Genomic DNA, 21,479 nt, shown 5'->3' with positions numbered 1-21,479 from the left:
TATGAAGTTCTCTGAACAGTACAGATGGACTGCCAGAGTAGGTTATGGAGTTTTGTCAATGATATATAGGATTGCTAGCAGAGACAAGGAGTTGAATATCCCCTTGTATAAGGCAGTGGTCAGGCCACACCTTGAGTACTGCGTACAGGTCTGGAAGCCTCATTTTAGGAAGGATGGAGTTGCTAGAACAAATACAGAGAAGGGCAACACGATTGGTGAGAGGAACAAAGGGGTGCTCTTACCAAGAGAAGCTTAAGTTCTGCAAGTTGCAGCATTTGGCAACTAGGCACCTGCGAGGTTTGGTTTGGTATAAGATTTTTCTGGCACATTAGCAACAACGGCTATTATGCGCCAAGGCAAGGTAAAAATAGAATCTAGTAACCTGCGAGGTGATCTGATTGAGGTGTATAAGGTTGTTGTTGTTATTTGGTTTTTAGGAGCATTAGCAACAAAGGCCATATTGCTCCTGGGATATGCGGTGGTCATTCCCTGACCTTTCCACATCCTCCGTATTTGGTGGTCATGGGCTCAAACCCCGGTCTAATCAAGAAGCATGTACTACGCACTGCTGCTCCTGCTCACCTGGCTACGGAGGCGCCGAGGTGTATAAGGCCTTGAACGGTTTGAGCAGGCTCAGTTCTGATGGGATACTTCTGCTTGTTCAGATTAAGAACCTGAGGGGGCATAGATTTGAATTGAGGAAAGACAGTTGTAGAATAGATATGCGGAAGTTTGCCTCTAGCCAGCAGGTAGTTGATTGCTATAACAGACTTCTGTTGTTGTGGAAGTTATCGCTTAAATAAATTTAAGGCTGAACTAGACAAACATTTGGAGTGACTGGATGCGTGAAATGGGAAGGGATTTTTTTTTTTTTTTTTTTTGGCTGATGCTGTATAAGCTTCCTTTCTTGCATCATATGCCTCAACTAATGCTAATCTTATCATCATTCATGTTTGTGGCAACAAACATGAATTTGAGGTGATTGCAAGCATTACTTTGACCAATATCCTCAGATAAATGCAGATCTAAACCATGTTCTTATTCCAAGTTTCAAATAAGACTGATGAAACCAAAATAGTTTATTTGTTCCTGCAGTAACTGTTCCTGATTTTCAAATTACAATGTTTCTTCTTTTTAAACCAACAGATTTTATGTACATGTGGACTTTGAAAACAATCTGTTGTACCAAAATTTTTCATCAGAATTATTTTGTTAAAATAAGACTTAATAAGCACTAATAAAATGGAAATACATGTATTTTATTATAGCAAAATTTTCATGAAATGATATTCAAATAAGACTGATGAAACCAGACTAGTTTATTTGTTTCTGCACTAACTGTTCTTGATTTTCACATACAGTGTTTCTTCTTTGTAAACCAACAGATTTTACGTATATGAGGACAGTGTCTTTTTTTTCTTTGCACCGGGATTATAAAAGAATTTTATAGTATCTGGGATGTCTTTCGCATAGTTATATTTGGATTACTGATTCTAATGTGAAAGGTATCCCAATGCATTCCAGCAGCTTCTTATTATAGAATAAGCAGAGAAAGACTGTAGTTGGCCAAATTTTGAAATTCGTGTGTGAGCTAAATATCACTGAATATCAGCTTCATAAGTGTTCTAGCAAAGTGACTTGGGTTGCTGATGATGCAACACATTGTAATCCTCATACACTCTAAACTGAGCTCAGTAGTGCACAAGTTACTACCATAACTTTAGCTATATTGTGTGTATTTCTTTGAAATGCTACCATGCTTTACAATCAACAGATACTTGCATACAAGAAATTTGATTTAGCAAACTTTGGGGATACATATACGTGAGCAAAAATACTATGTAAACCAAGAAAAATAGGAATTTCCATTAACAAAAAAAAAAAAAAAAAAAAAAAAAAAGAGACAACAACACAATGATTTGAACTTACAATAATCTTTAAACTAAATTCTGGTTTTGCAATGTATCTATTTCCAAAATCAAAGCAAAATACTGGAACAGTCTCACCCTGTGCTATATAACAGTTGATATCTCCATAGAGTTCTTTGTATGTGCTTTATGTGATTGACTTTTATTTATATGCTATTAAATGTTTTTTCTTACAGCTGCTTGTTCTCCTTTCCTTACTGGTGTAAGTCTGATTTTCAAAGCAAATTCCACTAGTACCACCAAGTAAAAAACATCATTTATTACAAGTGTGATCCTAGCCCACAGCTACTTTCTCTCTCACACACATTATTATTATTTATTCTGTTTCTATAATAGCTGTTTCCATTAGCAATTCTGACTGACTATATAATGAATGTGAAACTCACATATGCACAACATGAAACCAAAAGTGTCACACAACAGGTTTTGAATTTGGTGACTAGATATAAAAATAAGTAGATAAAAAAGAAGATATAAATAATATAATCTTTCTGAAATGAGGTAAGCACATTTTTTTTTTTTTTTACTTTTATTCTAATTATACTGATGTAAACTAACTTAGTTTTGTTTTGTTTTCCGAACAAATTAGCTCCGTGTGAAATGTTAAGCTGCGACTACTCCATCACAGTAAAGAAGCACAGTACCAAAACTTAATTATTCAATAACTTTCTATTAATTGCAAGGAGCGTGTAATATAACTGATATAATTATTAATGAGAATTCAGCAGGACATCACATAGACAGTATCGCTATCTGAATGAATATCATCTACAATCTTTGGGGACCTTGGGGGATATTTACATACAAAAGGAAAATAATCACAAAAAAAGAAAAACTAGCAAGAACCAAACAAATCTTTAAAAAATTTAACAATTAAAGAAATTCTTAAAAAAATAATAAAAATAAAAAAACAATTTTTGTATTTAATAAATTTTAAAATTTTCATATACAGCTGACTCTCGATTTATCGGGATCGGATTAACTGGAACACTTCTAGATTCCAAATTTAAAAAAAAAAAAAAAATCAACCAGTTTATTATTTTGCAATCCCTGCTGTCTTCACACCCACCGCACAAAAAAAAAAAAAAAAAAAAAGAGCGACCAAATGTTTAGTTTGTTTTAGTGCGTCGCATTGATTGTTGTGTTCCATTGCACTGCAAAAGGACAAATTTTGTTTCGTTATTTATGTCAGGGATGTCGGATTTTTTTTTTTTTTATAGTAACTTTTTTATTTTTCATTTAGAAATCACGAAAATTATGGGCAAACGCAAGAGTTGTGCGTTCATTTAAACAAAAACTTGAAATTATTCAAAAGTTTCAAAATGGTGCATCCGTTAAATCTCTAAAGAGCCGTTGTAACGTTGGTGACCAAACCATACGCGATATTGTAAAAAATAAACAGAAGTATCATATTGGACACGCGAATAGTGCGTGATAAGTATTTTTCATCATATTTTTTTGTTTTTTATCTATCACCATACTTTTTACGTAGGTTGCTGAACATTTTTCAATACAGTAAGTCCCCGACTTACGTAACTTCAGACTTACGTTATGTTATTTATATATTTTTTTTATATGCCTGAAGATTTCTATGAAGGAGACACACAATTTCACCACAATAACATAAAAACTCACAGAATTCCAGCTATTGGTATTATCGCAAATGCAATAAGATAGAGTTTACTACCTGTTTATAATAGATTGCATTAACAGAAAAGCCCAATAACCCGGAAAGTGGAAATTGTTTTTATTGTTTTATGGCAGTGACCCCCCCCCCCAGAAATGTGCTTTAGTAAAATGTGAGCTCACGTGGGGTGATAATAGTGAGCTTTCACCTTAACCCTGTGAAGTTCTTTTCAGAAAATTTAATTTTGACTGTTATCATGGTGCCAACTAAGAGAATAAGTGACAGCGGTACTAGTAAATCTATCAAGAAAAGGAAAGCGATCGAATTGGATCAGAAAATTAAAATAATAAGGACGTATGAAAATGGCCAAACATTAACAAGTATAGCGTGGAATTCAGATTTGTCAGTAGCAACAGTGAAGACAAAAAAGGAGAAAGACAGAATATGAGAAGCAGTCGGCACCAATGAAGGTCAACTATAATAATAACCAAGGCTATGAAATACAAATCAGTTTTTACAGTTCAATAACATGCGTTTTTTTCTTCCTTTTATGTTTTCTTTTCTTATGTGCCACTCTGGCTACTTCACCTCTGTCCCTAGATAAAGTTTTTAATTGAACTAATTTAAAATATATAACTATTTTTCTTCGTGCTTCTGAGGATATTATGTGGTTTTTGTAATTTTGGCATATCAAGGATATAGTAGCAATATTTTATTAGTCATTCTCGAGTTACGCAAATCTCAACTTACGTAAGAAGTCCTGGAACATATTTTTTTTTACATACATCGGGGACTTACTGTATTTTTGAAATAACCCGGAAATCGATTATCCAGGAATATTTTTTTACCGTCTATCCCAGAAAATCGAGAGTCTACTGTATCAATAATATAATAGAGCAGTGTAAGGAAAATTTTTAAACCAAAGATACTTACTTCTGTAAAATGTAGTCCTGACAAATGATGACGAGGATCTAATTCAAATATAAGTACATGATTTACTCCTGATGCACTCCAACCACAAACATTTATTCCAATTAGAAAAATAAATAATACAACAATTAGAGGGCCTCTGTACAAGCGAAAAACTATTCTCCAATCATCTCCTATTTGTTTGAAACTAGCTAAAATAATTATAAAAAAATTGAAAATTAATTTTATACGCCAATTTTTTTTGTTCTTTACACAGCATATAAATTTAATATAAAAATAAAATCTACATAAAATAATTATTAATACATACTCCCAACCCATTAAGGAAGGAGTTGCTCTTCTTTGAATATCATCCTCATATGTCACCTTGTGTGCTGAAAGGAGAAGGGGTGGAGCAGTGAAAACTGAAGTCTCCTATTATATGTAGCAATTGAGAGAAATATGCACAGATTACAATTTTCATATTATAAGCTAGTATGTGATCAAATGGGGGAAAAATATTTTCATATAAACTCTCTCCTTCATCCAATGATTTGACCACTAACATATATAAAAAGGTAAATCAGGTGAAATGACTATTCACATACAGGCAAGTGCAATTTACACTGCATCAGTATTAATATCTACCAGTAATAACTATTCAGCAGTTGCAAGGATGTGCAGATTATAGCAGTAGACAGGTAAAACAATAAACATATCCTCAAAAGATACTTTATAAATGAATGCAAAAGTTTTGGCAGTTGTATCTCATTGTAATCATAATGGACAAATCATCACCAAGGTTTGAAAATGTGATAAATTTTGTTTGAACATAATTATTACTTGTATAACTTTCTTTAGAAATACATTTGCTCATCTCATTGTAATGGTCACTTAAAAAAAACCACTATTCCCCCTCATGGTCCCATGTCCTAAAAGGTATCAATGAATTATTCAGTATGGCTTAAACAAAGTTCAGTGACTGCTGTCAGAACTGCTGTTCTTAGTCCCACTATAACACCGGAATAGCAAAAGGCATCGATTTATGACTACCTCTAAGCCTGTCCACAAGCTTGTCCCATAAGTTGCGACAGTAGCTTCAGCTATGATTTTAATACCGCTTCTTCACAAATATAGCAAAAGCTATCAGGCTTATTTCAGCAAGAATGCGACATATTTCATGTACAGTTGAGGTATGCGTGCATAAGAATGCAATTAAGAAATCGTAGATTTTTATTTCTAATTTAAACAGTTCACAATTTACACTAATGCACGCAACACTTGTTTACAAACACTAATTCACTAAAATACTTGTTCACTTTGTTCACAACTTGCTCTCTGAAACACATACACTTTTTGAAATACAAAAGTGCTTTCTTGGTGCAGAACCCACTTGTACAGGCAACCCCTGTATAACATGGTACTTCTACAACATGCTTTCGCTCTAACATGATTGATAAATTGTAGCAATCCTCACACAGTACGATACTTACATAACACGGTTTCACTTTAACAAGGTTAGAGAATTGCAGTAAACCTTGCATAACACAGTATTTTTGAGCTTTTGTGTGGGGAAAACCCTTCTATTATGTTGGATGTTATTTTTCAACATTTCCATTCTTTCTTGTGAATCCTCTCTGTTGACTCACTAGTTATTATGCAAAAAAAATTATTGGGAAATTCTCGTATTTTATTTTTTTAGGAAATCCCCGTGTTAGGTTTTGTGCTATTGAACTTTTGCATGTTTGAGACAATAAAAATTTATTTGTGACTTTCAAGAGTGCAGTTCGTGACTTTGAAGGATTTTGTAAGGGTATTTTGGGTTTTATTTGATCATTTATAAATTTTTCCGGGGTATGTATTACTAAACTTTGTTCTTAAGAATCGTATTGGAATAATTTATTTGTTGTGAATTAAATTCCAGCCCTGAATCATGCCTGAGGAACTTAGGCATAATTTGCATAATTGCTGATTTATTTAAAGAATAGTTTCTAAATTGTTTTGTACCAGCTGTGGAAAACTATTTGAAGCAGAAAAATCTAGATTTCAAAGTTTTTATTACTATTGGATAACGCGTCAGGCCATCCGAAAGATTTAAGTCATCCAAAATGTTGAAGTAATTTCCTACCACCTAATACAACTTCTTTAATTCAGCCATTAGATCAAAGCATTATATCTACCTTTAAAACTCGTTACATCAGAAAATTGTTGCAATGGATTTAAAAAAAAGTGCTTCCGAATCTATTGAAGTGATGGAAGCATGGAAACATTTTTTTCAATTGTGGACTATCAGAATCACAGCTTTATTGCTCAAAGAAGTAAAACCAACCATCAACATTAAATGCGCGTTGAAAAAAATGCATGGCCAGAGTCAGTTCATTCAGGAAATATGGTCGAACCAGCAGAAAACAAAATCGGTGTGATAGTAGAACTTACTAAGTTGGTAGGAGGAGAAGGTTTTGATGATATGACTACTGAAGACATTCAAGAATTACTGATAGAAAAAGTGGCTGGCAAAGAGGATTTTGTGGAAATGGCATCGGAGGTAAATCAGATCAGTTCAGAGGATGAGAGCACAGATGAAAATTTCGAAGTTCCAAATTTTAAACTAAAAAACATCCTGGAAGGCATAAACTTAGCCAAGCAATTAGAATCTTATTTTTTGAATATAGGTCCTTCAACTGAAAGGAACACAAAATTCAAAAGGGAGCTTCAAAAATGCTTAGCACCATATCATGCAATTTACAAAGATCTATCAAGCAAAAGCAAACAATCCCAGAATACTGATTTTTTTAAAGAGAGCAGAAGATAAACAAAATCTAGATGCTGCAGAAGAAAGTTCAAAAGGTAAAGATATTCTGCAACAGAAGAAACGTTCTCATTTGATTGTGCTTAGCAGCTATGAAGAGGAAGAAAATTAAATGAATGTACATTATCTGACATGTATGTATCACAATACATGTCAGATAATGTACATTCACACAGTTTGTAAGATGTTTGTTCAGTTAACACTATTTTTAATAAAAATTAAGTTTCTGATAGTTATAAAAAATTATGTATTTTTGTTAGCTTTTGGAACGCAACCCCCTTTTTTGTACTGGTTCTTAGTCCCGTATAACATGGTTTCGCACTACACAAGATTTTATAGGAACCTAACTACTGTGTTATAAAGGATTACCTGTACACCAGTAGAGAAGTTTCTAGAAGGCTCACAATGTTTCTAGAGAACTCTGTCGAAAGTTCTAGAACATTCCAGAAACATCCCAACCTTTCTTCTGCACATAACAATATTCTAGAATGTTGCGGGGAACATGCTCGAATATTGTAGAAAGCTGCCAAATGTTCTAGGGAAAAAAATTTTAAAAATAAATGTGTAAAATAGACGAAAAAGATGATTAAGCCAACTGGAGATCTTGGTTTTCTGTCATTAACCTACAATATTTGAAAACTCAGGGTGATAAGAACTTTCAAGCACATATCTGAGTTTTTGAACATATTTCGTATGAGAATCTGTTGAAATTATTTCAGAGAGGGAATAGATGCCAACCTGTGTTATTTGGAGAGTATGGCCAGGTGATGTGGGAAGGTTTTTTTTGCTGATGCTTTATAAACTTGTCTTCTTGCATCATATGCCACTACTAATAAATAAAACCATCCACAATTTCAAAAATTAAAAAAAAAAACTGTAAGCAAATTTAAAGAAAAAGGAATTACTTTAATTCCAAATGAATAATCTGCCCATACAAAGAGAAGAGGCAGTTAGGAAGCCAAGAATTGCTATAGGAAATAGACTCAGAAAATCAATAAAGAAATTCTTGACAGATCTAGTAATAAACAAGAATATTTTTCAACACTTCCCACACAAAAATTTGACTCTTCAAAGTGTTAACCAATAAAGATGGAGAAAATAAATGAAATATGGTGAAATCTGAAATGTGACTATGATACTTTTTATTTAGATGATATGCTCTTTATAGATGAACGTTATATTTATTTACACAGTTAGTTCTGGGAATTGATCTACCTCTAAGATATCAATAAGCATTGAGGTACATTACGGTACCTCTGCATTCACCAAAAATAACCATTTGATGTGAAATTTGCTCCACACAAAGACAACTGCACTGTGTCCTGTTGTGGATGCATCAAGCCAAAGTGTTACAATGACTGACATTTACTCTAACATGTTTCAAACATGTCTGGAATAACTCAGAGTATATGCTCCATAAGGCCACATACAAAGAGGGGCAACTTTATTTGGCACACCTACCTAATAATGAGCATATTCTCTTTAGCCTTCTGAATGCTGTAAATTCATCACAGTGTGTACTCGACAAGGTGGTGAAAGCATGTCGCAGGGATGCTGGTCCATGTTGACACAATTGCTTCCCACAGTCACTGCAAACTGGATGGTTACAGATCTCTACTCTAAAGAACTCACATTCCATCCCATCCCAGCCCAATGAGATTCAGATCTAGTGACTGAGGAAGCCACCATAGTAAGCTGAATTCACTCTCATGTTCCTGGAACCATTTCTATACAATCTGGCCTTGTGATATGGCACATTAACCAGCAGGATAATGTGCCATGTCATAAGGCACATTATCCTGCACATAATCCTCCCATCAGCATGAAACAGAGGGAACTGGCATTCATAACACTAGGAAATATTTTTCCAGTCCTACACTGACCAATGTTGACAGTGGAGGATTGGAAGAATCCTTTGTTGTCAACACTGGGAGTTTTTGCTGACAGGATTAGAATCCAGTTCAGTTGCCATTTTTGTATACTGAGTTGTTATTTGAATGACTGTAGCCTTTCTGTACACACTGCACAAATATTGTTATAGGCCTCTTGCATCAATGAGCTATTCCCAACCATAAAATCTCTGTTGGCTGCATGCCATTTGGTTATTAGACCAAACTCGACATACCCAAGACAAAGTTGTATGTGACCACTCCAGAAATGTAGTTTCTGAGATACTCATACCAGCACTTCTGGTGTTGACTACTACATTCAAAGTCACTTAAATCTTTAATTTTGCCTATTTTCACATAAAACTGCACATCCTACATATCTCTCTCTACCTGTTTTTCATTGTTTGGTATAAACTTGTGATACTATTACTGAAGGAATGATCCATTTTTTTATGAAAAAGGTACTTGATTCTAATAAAGTGGCTATTTAGGGTAGTTTTTACAGAACAGTGCTAGAGCATGCATGCACTTGTGCATACACACACACTGCCAATACATGCATGAAATAGTTAAAGGAGAAATGTCCCAATCGTGTCACTAGTTAGTATGTTTGGAGACTAGCCACTCAAATTTCCTCATCTGTCACCATCTGATATGGATTTTTGAAAGACCACACTTACTTACAGACTTCAAACTTGTCACTGTTCAAGAGACGTGCCACATCTTGAGAAACCATAAGAAAAGTCATTAAAAACAATACTGCTCTCCATTTCCATTTATGAAAAGTTGTAGGAAAAAATGATGGTCATTTCTAACATGTCCATTTTTAAAAAAAATCTGGGAACTGTACCTCTAGATGACTTGTCTTTCATTTGTATACCTTCAATTGAAAATAATACTCAATTTTAATTTTTAAATGTGATACATGTGTGTCACCTTATATGTTCTATACAAAAAAAAAAAAAAACAGCAAACTTGTTGAAGATAAAATTAATAAATCATTACAACAATCATAGTCTGTTTGTTCACCAAATACAATAAATTCACTAACCTGACAATATTACTGCCACAGCTAGCACAATAAAAGCACCAGTAAATAGCCCAACTCTGAAGATTGTCCTTGGAGATTGCTGGAAGTTAAAGAAATACTTCACCATTACAGCATAGACAGCTAGAAAGAAAGAATAACTTATTTGTACTTTACAAAATACTAAAAAGAGCTATGTTTTGCTTAAAATAATTAAATACTGCCTGGGACAGTAATCTAAATTAACTTATAATTTCAATAAAAGAAAAATAAAGAAATAAATTTAAAAATTACTTATACAGGTAAACCTCAACATATTCATTTTCGATCAATGCAGTTTCAGTTAATATGGTCAGAAACATTTATACATATATGCGTATAAATCCTCTATATGTATATGCCCACTAAAATTTCAAATAGTGCAGTCAAATTTGTCTGGCAAATAAAAAGTTATCATTATGGGCCATGAAAGCTTTGTTTGAAGACTGGTTTAAGAATTATTTTTGTCCCGCAATCGAAAACTATTGCAAGCAAAATAATCTTACATTTAAAGCCCTCTTAGTTCTTGACAATGCCCCTGGCCATCCTATTGCGCTGAACTACCTGTGTGAAAATGTAAAAGTACAGCAGGCCTTCGTTATAATGCTGTTTGCTTTATGCTAATTTGCTGTTCTTATATAATAACCTGTATCTTCACTATAACGCTGTCAAAACTCACTGTAACGCTATTATACAGATTTAATTTTTGGCAAATCCTTCTTCAATCCAGTCCGTTTTTAAGCCTTTTTTTTTTTTTTTTTTTTTGGCAAAAGGAGAAAATAGCCACCGTGAAATTAACTAATTATTTTTATAATTTCTACTCTATGTGCAAAATTGAAACTTTCAATATGTCTTTTTTTTTTGGTGTGGATTTGATGTTATCACAAAGTTTCAAGGGAGAAATTCTTTTTTAGTACACAAGCTGAAAAAATTTACCATCCAGTGTCATATGCTGTTACGAAGTCTGCATTTCCTGTTCTGACCTGTAATAGAAAGATACTGTATACCCTATTGAAAAATATATTTACTCCCTATCTCTTCTTTTGTTTTACTGTGGGAATTATAACTTGCAAAAAGGTTTTTCACACAATCAACCCCATGAGTTCTAAATGCGGTGTTAATTCTTGTATTCTCTTATCTTCTGAACTCCTATGATCATGTGGTCATCCTGAAGCACAGAAAATTTGTTGTTTTACTATCCAAATGGCTTTATGTACTCCATTCTGTCTTCTAAGTTGCATTGCCTTGAGATCATCCCCTTTGGGAATATTGGCAAATACATCTGTTAGAAGCAGTTTACATTCCCCCACCGTAACGAATTACTGTCTTCACACCACTTGACATTATTTCCAGATGGAATATTGACAAGTACTTTTCATCCGTTTGAAGCAGAAAACATTCTCATGACTCATACCATAATTGATTACTTTTCATGCAATAAAGGATTACAGTACAACCATTTGATTTTACCACAAGATAAAATTGAACTTTTCAGATAAATAAAACTTTTGTCACTATCTTCAGCTCACTTTCCAGAGGAATTCTGGTCATCATTCAGTTGTTGTTGTTATTTGGTTTTTAGGAGCATTAGCAACTAAGGCCATATTGCTCCGGGGATATGCGGTGGTCATTCCCTGACCATTCCGCATCCTCTGTATTTGGTGGGTCATGGGCTCGAACCCTGGTCTAATCAAGAAGCGTGCACTGCTGCTACTGCCCACCTGCATCATTCAGTGCATACAGCGTTAGACATACGGAGTTTACTGTACTCGAACATTGTATCACAATTAGTGCAACGCAGTTACATTTTCAGAGAGTTATGGCAGATAAGAATGAAAAAGCAACAATGTTTGGATGCAGTAAAAAGACTGGAAAGATAAGAAAAACATTGTGTTTGAAAATTTAATTAGACATTTTGAAGAGAATCGATTCCGGTCAACAAGTGGATGTGTGCAATAATTTAGGACTGGCAGGTTCAACTGTAAGAACAATTATAAAAAATAAAGAATCAATTTTAGAAGCCGAAAAAAATAGCTGTTCCTCTGCAGGCAACTAAATTGACTAGGGCTAGGCCAGCTATTATGATTGAAATGGAGAAACTTCTACATAATTTTATTGAAGTTAATATTCAATGCAGGATTCTGTTAAGTTCAATTATTATTAAAGAAAAAGCAAAGAGCCTATATGAAGATTTGAAGGAAGCTCACCCCAAAAATAATGTGGAACCATTTAATGCTAGTAAGGGCTAGTTTGATGGATTTAAAACGTGCTATAACCTACATAACATAGCAATACAGGGAGAAGCCTCAAGTGCAGATCAAAAAGGAGCTGAAACTTTCAAAAAAAGAATTTGTTAAAATTATTGAAGAGGGATGTTATACTGCTCAACAAGTTTTTAACATAGATGAAACAGGTCTTTTTTGGAAATGAATGCCTAAAAGAAGTTTCATATCGAAAGAAGAAAAAAACATGCCATGTTTCAAAGCGGCGAAGGATCGGTTAACTTTGTTGTTGGGTGGTAACGCTGTGGGGAATTTTAAATTAAAACCCATTTTAGTTACCATTCCAAAAATCCAAACTGCTCTTAAAGGTTTAGCTAAATCAAACCTACCTGTAATCTGGAAGGCTAATAAAAAAAAAAAAGCTTGGGTAACCGGGCCGCTTTTCATTGATTGGTACACTGAGTTCTGTTCCGCAGTGGAAAGATATTGTGCAAAAAATAACCTTGGTTACAAAGCAATTCTGATCATGGACAATGTGCCATAACACCCAAGCAAAGAGAGCTTAGAAGACTTGAACAATCACATAAAAGTTTTTTACATGCCTCCAAACACTACGTCTCTGATCCAAGGAGTAATTGCCACATTCAAAGCATACTACATAAGGAATTTGATGGCTTTAATAGCTTTTTCCAAGCTATTAAAGCCATCAACACTGAAAATGTGCTGAGCTTAAAGGAGTTTTGGAAATCATATAACATTAAAACTGCCGTCTACAACATTTCAAGTGCCTGGGATGAAGTGACTCAGAAACCCATGAATGGATTGTGGAGGAAAGTTTGGAAGAATTGCATATAGAATTCCCAGGAACCTGATGATTCCGTTGAAAATGTTAAAACGTAAATTGTTGAGCTCGAAAAATAAGCAGGATTAGATGAAATTGACAATGACGACGTACAAGAGATGATCGACAACTACAGGGATGGCCTCTCTAATGAAGAACTAATGGAAATGATAAAAGAACAAGAGCTTGCTATTGAGGGAGATGATGATCAAGATACTACAGATGAAGAACTGATGAAGTCGCTGACTGCAAAAGGACTTAAGCGAAGCTTTCGAACACTTCAAAAAAATGTGTGATTATTTCCAGGAGAACGATCCTGACATGAAACGAAGTGCCAAGGTAATAAATAATTTGAAGAAAGAAATGAATTCCTACATGATGTTGTACAATGAGAGGAAGAGGGCCAAAACACAACCCAAAATCGACACATTTTTCAGTCCGAAGATACAAAAACTTGAGAGCACAGGGCCATCAGATTAATAAATTCATGATTTTAGTTAGTTAATTACCACATAATTATATATGTATGTAATGTAGAATATTTATATGTACAAAAATTTGAATATTAAATATTTTTAACCGACATTTGTGCGTATTTTCACTACTGTTTATTATTGATTAGGAAATATCCTATGGAATAGACCGCAACTCACAAATACATATGTTACCTTATGGGAATACGGCGCTCGCTTAGCACTGATTCACTTAGCGCACTGTTTTTCAGAAATGAATTATCAGGACTAAACTGGGATCATCTGTAGTATTTTTACCTCCGAACACTACGTCTTTGCTACCAATGTACCAGGGCATAATTTCAACTTTCAACGCCTATTATCTACGAAGAACTTTTGCAAAAGTAGTGCAAGCTATGACAGGGGAAGGCACAATTTCATTAACTAAATTTTGGAAGAATTTTAACATTAGGCAAGCTATTGAAAATGTGAGTCATGACAAGAAGTTACGGCTAGTACAATGAAGGCTGTGTGGAAATATCTTCTGCAAATGATTTTTGTGGCTTTGAAAATCGAGTTGACGCTGTTATTGAAGAAATTAGCGTCACTGGAAAGGATCTTGGCATTGAAAATGTTGATTCCTCTAATGTCAGAGAAGGCCTAGATTCGCATTCACAGCCACTCACTGATGTGGATCTTATAGAATTGGAGCAACGGCATGTGTACAACGAGAAAGAAGAAATTGAACTTGAAGGAGAGGAGTGTGTCTCTAAGGAAATTTCGTTAAAAGAACGCGAGCAGATGTTTTGACATTTGGAAACTGTTAAACAACAAATTATGGATTTAGATCTGAATGTGAAAAGAACCATGCTAGTTTGCCGAAACCTAGAAAATGGAATTAGCTGCTATCGTAAATTTCATGAAGAGAAAAAAAAGGATACAACTATTCAACCGACGCTTGAAATATATTTTTCTAGAAAGTAGCATATCTATTTTCACTCATTTTGTAGCTCATTTCTTTAATAAACGTTTTTTAGCTTACTTGTTTTTCATTATTCTTTATATTTCTATCTATGTACATAGTTGGTCCTTGAGGTTGTCACAGACATTCTCTGAGATATGCCAGACAAGCTGTATTTGCTACCTGGAAGTCTAAAACGCTGATGCAATTGATATTCGAGTGACACTCAAGTCAAGTGGACTCAATTTCGGTGAAGTCCGGACGGTCTGTGACAGCCAAATCCTCTGCTTGCACCTTCACGATGGTGGGACTGTCAGTAATCCTGGGTATAACCTCCATGCACAAACACATGTTGGGTGACCACCCAGGTGTGCACCAACGTAAGCAGGGGTCGAGGTGTGGCGCCCACACCACATGGAGGAATGCCGCCCCTCTGTGTAACCAGGCAGTACTAGGTGGTAGATGACTCTCATCAACCGGTGCTATACCACCACTTTGCTTATTGGAGGCTTGAAGTGGTAGAACCCATGTTTAATCTCCAGAGCTAAGTTCCAGTCAACCCTTCCCTTCCATAATTCAGTATGATTGACGTCTTTTGAGGTTATGATTGATGATTGAGGTTATGGCCTCATATCAGACAATGGGCAGTCTACTAGCAAACTCAGGCCAAAAGTCCAGTGTCTTCACTGGAGAGAGCTAAGTACTCACGATAGAAACAAACAGAAATATGTACAATTTGCATACTACAATAAATTCTCAATTTAAAGGCCTTAAGTTTTAATGGACAAAAAAAAAATTTGATGCCGCCAGAGTACCACTACACAGTCAATAAATAATCTTCTACAAATTATGTAGTATACATCAACCAACAAATTCAAGGTAAATAAAAACATGTTTTTTACTGTTTAACTTTATTTTAGTGTCTGTAATACACATACGTATAGAGTAACTGTTTAAATTTTCAATTATGAAAATTGAAAATTTCAAAGCAATGTTGTTAAATTATGTGGTGATACAAATGGCCTCACAAATAAATTTCAATTGAATAGACATTCAGTAAAACAAACCTCCCCCTTGCCATTAGTCTGTAAAATTGAGGGTTTACTATATTACAATGCCTGCACTGATTTTTTTTTCTTATGTGTTTAATTGGAAATTTTTCTTACATACATAAGAAAGGGTAACAAATTGGCTGTTCACTTACACTTGATTATTCACCAATTGGCATAAGTAACACATGCCAACTATTGTCTGATGAAAGACCAGTAAATCTCAAAACAGATGCATGACAGTTCTACAGGTTTCAAGTAAATAGTGACTTAACCTTTCTGATTATACTCAAATTTAGGACAACACTATTATCTACAAGTCAACTGAATGCTAAAATTTAAACAGCGCTACTAAAAAGGTGAATCCACAATTTATTTAAAACTCATTGTTGTGACAAATGTTTCAAACTTATCCTGTTATTTATATTAAAAAATATATTAAAAATTTAAGTAACATGGATAACAGTGTCATCTCTAATGTATGACAACTGTTGTTCAGTGGCACAACTCCAGGCTATTCATAAAACATGCCATGAAGACCTCAGAACCTCACCCCACTAAGAATAAATGTAACATCCCAAGCATATCCAGCCAGGTTGACAAGCTCGCCTTTGCAGATGATCTTGTCCTCCTGTTAAAAGGGAACTCAAGGAAAGCCCTAGAAGATTACTGGCCCCAACAGTGCTCTGGATCTCTTACAGAACTGGGCCAACACCCACAAATTAGTTATCTCCAACAGCAAAACCAAGTCTATATCACTAAAGGAAAATTAGACATTAGAAGACGACCACCTCAAGTTAAAATCACCGAGAAATCTATAGTACTGGCAACCAAACTTAAGTACTTGGTGTCATTTTTGATGCCAAACTAAGATTCTATCCTCACCTCACCCCACACATATTGGTCAGAAATTAAGAAGCTATGCTGGCACGATAGCCAGAATTAGTCAAACACATTGGTCCCGAAAGGAAAACACTAGCCCTTATTTATAAGACAGTTTTCCTCCCAGTCATTACTTACAGAGCTGGCATCTGGTTCCCTAGGGTGCTTCTTGTTAAAACAGAGACAAGCTAGGATTCATCCAATGGATTATTTTATTAACAATAATGGGGGCATGCCACACAGTCAGTAACCCTGCATTGCAGATACTGGTTGGTGCACTGCCACCAGATTTAGAAGTTATCAAAAGTGGCCTCAACTACAGATTAAAGAGGCAGATCCCAACAGACATCCTGGGGATCAATATTGACTTACAAAAATTATTTGAAAAAAAGAAAAGAAAAGGACTTTAACCTGCCTATACCAGATTTGGCAAGATAGTGGAGTGCAACACTCAAAGGAGAGGTCACTAGGAGGTTCCTCCTGCAGGTGATACTAATTGCCCCCAAACTGTCACCCTGGTGCAAACCAGGGTGACAGTTTGGGGCTTGTTGATACCTTTTTATTGACAGGGCATGGCTCCCTAAAATGCCAAACTTTGTCACCTCAGCCTTATACAGGACCCCAAATGTACCTGTGGTGTTGATGAGGATTGGGCTCATGTCTTATATGACTGCTTCAATTATCATTCCTGCAGATATTCATTTATGATAGAAATAGGACCAATACACTGGGGAGGTTAACAGATTTTCATCTCCGATGAGATGCATTTCATGGCTTTCTCCAAATTTGCGCAAAAAGTATTTCAGACTAGAAGAACCACCCATGTTGTGACATCCTCTACATAGACAAATATACAGAAGCTACTGGCCTGCCAGAACAAGCTTCCCACCCAGTGAAATTTTATGGTAATTCAGTTTAATTATAATTCCATTTAATTATCCATATTTTACTATTATTCTACTGTATTAGATTCCAATGATATGTTCAAATGACTGTGTGTAATATATATACCAATTTACTAAGGAAATTATATCAGCAAATAACAGAAAGTAACTACAAGTATGCTGGTACACGGAATGAGTGCTGGACATAAATACACACATGTGCATGAATGTATGTTATGGTATGTGTGTGTGAATATATATTTTAGTGTAGATGTATCTGTGTTTATGTACATATGTATAACTGTATGTCTGTATTTATCCTTCTAACTGTATATGTAAGTGTGTATGCTCACTTGTTTATTGTATGTAAGTGTGAATGTGCATGCTTGTTTATTGTATGTAAGTGCTTGTTTGTATGTATGCATGCATGTGTACGTATGAATGTTTGTATTTGTGTGTTGCACGCAGATATACATGTGAATTTAGGTGTGCATGTATGTATGTTCTTTATTATGTATGTATTATGCATGTATGAATGCATGTAGGGGGTATGTACATGTATATGTATGTATGTATGCACCTCAGCTCGATGCTAGTTTTAAATTTGTGCAGCTCGCTGGATGGGAAATAAGTCCACTTAACCTGAAAAAAAAAAAAATATATATATATATATATATATATATATATATAAAGCATGTATGCTATATCCTATTCAGGGTGCTATTATGTTAGAGATAACCATGTGTGAATGATGACTGAATGAGAATGTCCAATATATGTCAACTGTTGTACCCTGAATAAGTATGCTATAAAAAAAAAAAAATTATGTTAAAAATTTCTAAGGATGGTTCCCCAGGTTAAGCTGTACAAACATGAATGAAAGCAGTGGTCACCTATGTAAACTATGTGGTGACTGAGTGAATGTTTTGTGATTTGAGATTTAAAAAAAAAAAAAGTTCTTGTCTTGATAATTTCCTCATTTGGGTGGCACCTGCGTCCTGTGAGTGTGTGATGATGGATGAAACAAGATAAATGAGTGAGTGCGTGTTGTGTACTGTTAGCAACCAATCTGCCCCTAAATAAGTATATACATAAAAAAAAAAGGTAAAGTGTAATTGTGTAACTGTCAGTATGATAGCTGTATACTTGAGAGGAATAAATGGTTTGTGTGTATTGTTCTGGCAGGTCCCCTCCCAAGTTGGTCTGCAGTGGGTGCAACCTACTTGGAACCCCCTCCAGCCTGCTGACATCACACACTTCTATTGTGGCATGGCATGGGATATGCTGACACTAGCTACAGCTGGTCTGGCTGGTGTGGGAATGCATGCAGAGAACCACTGCTCTCAGTGTGATCTCCTTCCACACAGGGCACCCTGGCCCTATGCTTTTAATCCCCAAACACCCATCCTCCTTTTTCCGACCTCCCACTCACCTTTTGCCTAGTGGACTCTACCACCACAAAACTTTCACTCCTCCTTGGATCCTTCTATCCCTTTAACATCCTATTTCTAGGTGGAGTGCCTTCCTATTACCCACCCTAATCTTCTTGCTCTGTTCCCTCCCCCTTCACTGTCACCCCTTTTCCTGTCGTCTACCTTTTTTGTGTATGCATGCATGTGGGTGTATGTTTGGGTGTTTTACTTGGTTAAGGTGCACCTCAACCAAGTAAAACACACAAATCTGTCACAAAAAATGTTACGTGAAAGCAACGTCATCTGCTGCTTCTGCCAGAGACAAATTATCACAGCTTGTATTGTTGAAATCATATTTTTATGATTGCAACAATATAAGTACTTCCTGTAGTAGTAACTACAGGAAGTATGACTGCAGCGTAACGTCACAATCGTACTTCCTGCAACCGCCATTTGATTGTAGATGCTACCATTTGAAAGATGCTGTCATTTGATTGTAGCCATTCAAATGGCTACAATCAAAGAAGTAATTAGTCTATTAGCTTGGATTTTGCTAACCTCTTCCAAGCCAACAATGTTTCACACAAAACCATCTACCATGTGTGCTCAGCACTCATGCACCATTTATTTTTTACTGGGCCCACCCTGGCAAGCTCAGGCACAGTCCAGAGTTCACCCCTGCCAGGGAAATCTTTCCTACTCTACCCGACTGCCTCCGCGAGGCGGTGGATGGAAATGCAGGTTCCCATGAGGGGCCCTGGGGGCCAAATGTCAGAAGAACAACAGACCAACATGACCCAATACTACGCAATGCAAACTTACACTAATACATACATTATCTCTGACATTTACATTTTGTATTACATTACAATGTGCACCTTATGGTTTGTAGGGGAAATTCCCAGTACTGCTGGATAATAAACACTATAATGTATATCCCAAGCATATCACTCTTCCCAACCATCATGAATGGTGACAGAAATCCATCAGGATAGACCTATCATTGTACAGCAACAATGTACAATGCAAAATTCAGGTTTCAAGGGAAGTGATATAGGCCAATCGTACAGGAAACTGAAAGTGTCCCTATAAAGTAACACAAAACAACAAATGGCAACAAGCAATATGATCTTTCATAACATATGGCAATATATTCTACTAAAAAAGACCATACATTTGGTAGTAGAGCTGCACCAAAGAGGAGAAATTTCACTGAAATATATAAGAACTTCTCCAGTCCCATTGACATCTTTTTCCCTATCCCAACAGATACTGCCCACTCTCCAACTCTTAAAACTGTCTCTGCCCAGCCTTTCCTTCTCTCCCCACCCCAAAATTTATACCTCACTTTCAGATTCCAAAGTATTCAACATAGTATATACAAGAAGAGGTACGAAAGTAATGCCTCCTATTTTTTTCCTCAGAAAATTTAATTCCTACAACTATGCCTTTTACATCAATTAATCTTCAATCATTAATAAACACACTTATTTTTCCACAAAGTCACCATCATTTTCTATGCACTTCCGCCATCTCTGAGTCAGCTGCTGTATTCCAATCTTGTAAAAGTCCCTACTCTTGCTCCAGAGGACTTCGCAAACACTATGCTTGAGCTTGTCACTATCTGCAAAATGGGTTCCACAGAGTGCGTGCATCCTTCAGCAGGCCGAAGAGGTGATAGTTGGAAGGTGCAAGATCCGAACTATGAGGGGTGAGAATGAACAGTGCACCCCCAGTTTTGCAATGGTCTCCATTATGCACAGACTGGTGTGGGGTCATACATTGCCATGGAGAAGAAGAACCTAATTAAGGTTTTTGTCAGGTTGAACTCTACAGATGCAGGCTTTCAACTTTTCAATGTTTCCACATATCAATCTGAGTTGATTGTGGTGCCACGCTCCAAGAAGTCCACAAGCAAGATCCCATCTTTGATCCAAAAAAAACTGTACCTGTGACTTTACTGGCAGAAGGCTGTCTTTTGAACTTCTTGCACTGTGAATTTTGATGGTGCCACTCTATTGACTGTCTCTTCGTTTCAAGGTCATAATGGTGGACACAAGTTTCATCACTTGTGACTATGAAACACATAGTCACAGGTGATGAAACCTCTCCTTCACCCTTATAGCGCTGGAGAAGTTCCGTACAGATGACTTTCCGGGTTTCTTTGTGCTCATGTATCAGCATTTTTGGGACCCACCAGGCTCAAACCTTGTTGTAGCCTAGTTCCTTTATGATGGTTATCACATTCATCTGTTGTGATGTGGCGGTCCTCTTTGATCAGTGCGTTGATCCAGCTCTTGTTGTCGCTGACGTTACTGGTCAGCTGCTTCGGGGCTTGTCAACAATGTCACTTTCTTCGCATAACAATAACACTATATGTCCACTAATGTCACTTTTATCACTCTTAAAGTGTCTTAACTAATGTCTAACTGAACTCACATCTACAATATTGTCACCATAAGCATTTTTGAGTTGCATATGGATTTCAATAGATGTCACTTCTTCCTTGGTAAGGAATTCAATCACCACTCTTTGCTTGATACGTATA

The 21,479-nt window shown here is 35.7% G+C and overlaps 1 protein-coding gene across 1 annotated transcript in view; it reads right to left on the bottom strand.

The window, feature by feature from the left end:
• Positions 1 to 21,479, bottom strand: part of LOC150089438 (solute carrier family 53 member 1-like) — a 165,410-nt gene that overhangs the window by 63,831 nt on the left and 80,100 nt on the right. The window contains exons 8-9 of the mRNA XM_090389982.1: positions 10,214 to 10,292; positions 4,489 to 4,676 (exon numbers count right to left, since the gene is read on the bottom strand). Coding sequence (XP_090246108.1) covers positions 4,489 to 4,676; positions 10,214 to 10,292 — 267 coding nt within the window. The remainder of the gene's footprint in view (positions 1 to 4,488; positions 4,677 to 10,213; positions 10,293 to 21,479) is intronic.

Source organism: Mastigoproctus giganteus, chromosome 2, assembly GCF_048544385.1.
Source record: "Mastigoproctus giganteus isolate SK-2022 chromosome 2, ASM4854438v1, whole genome shotgun sequence".
Classification (NCBI taxonomy): Eukaryota; Metazoa; Arthropoda; class Arachnida; order Uropygi; family Thelyphonidae; genus Mastigoproctus; species Mastigoproctus giganteus.
The sequence above is the reverse complement of the archived record's forward strand: the minus strand, read 5'-3'. Positions and strand labels throughout refer to the sequence as shown.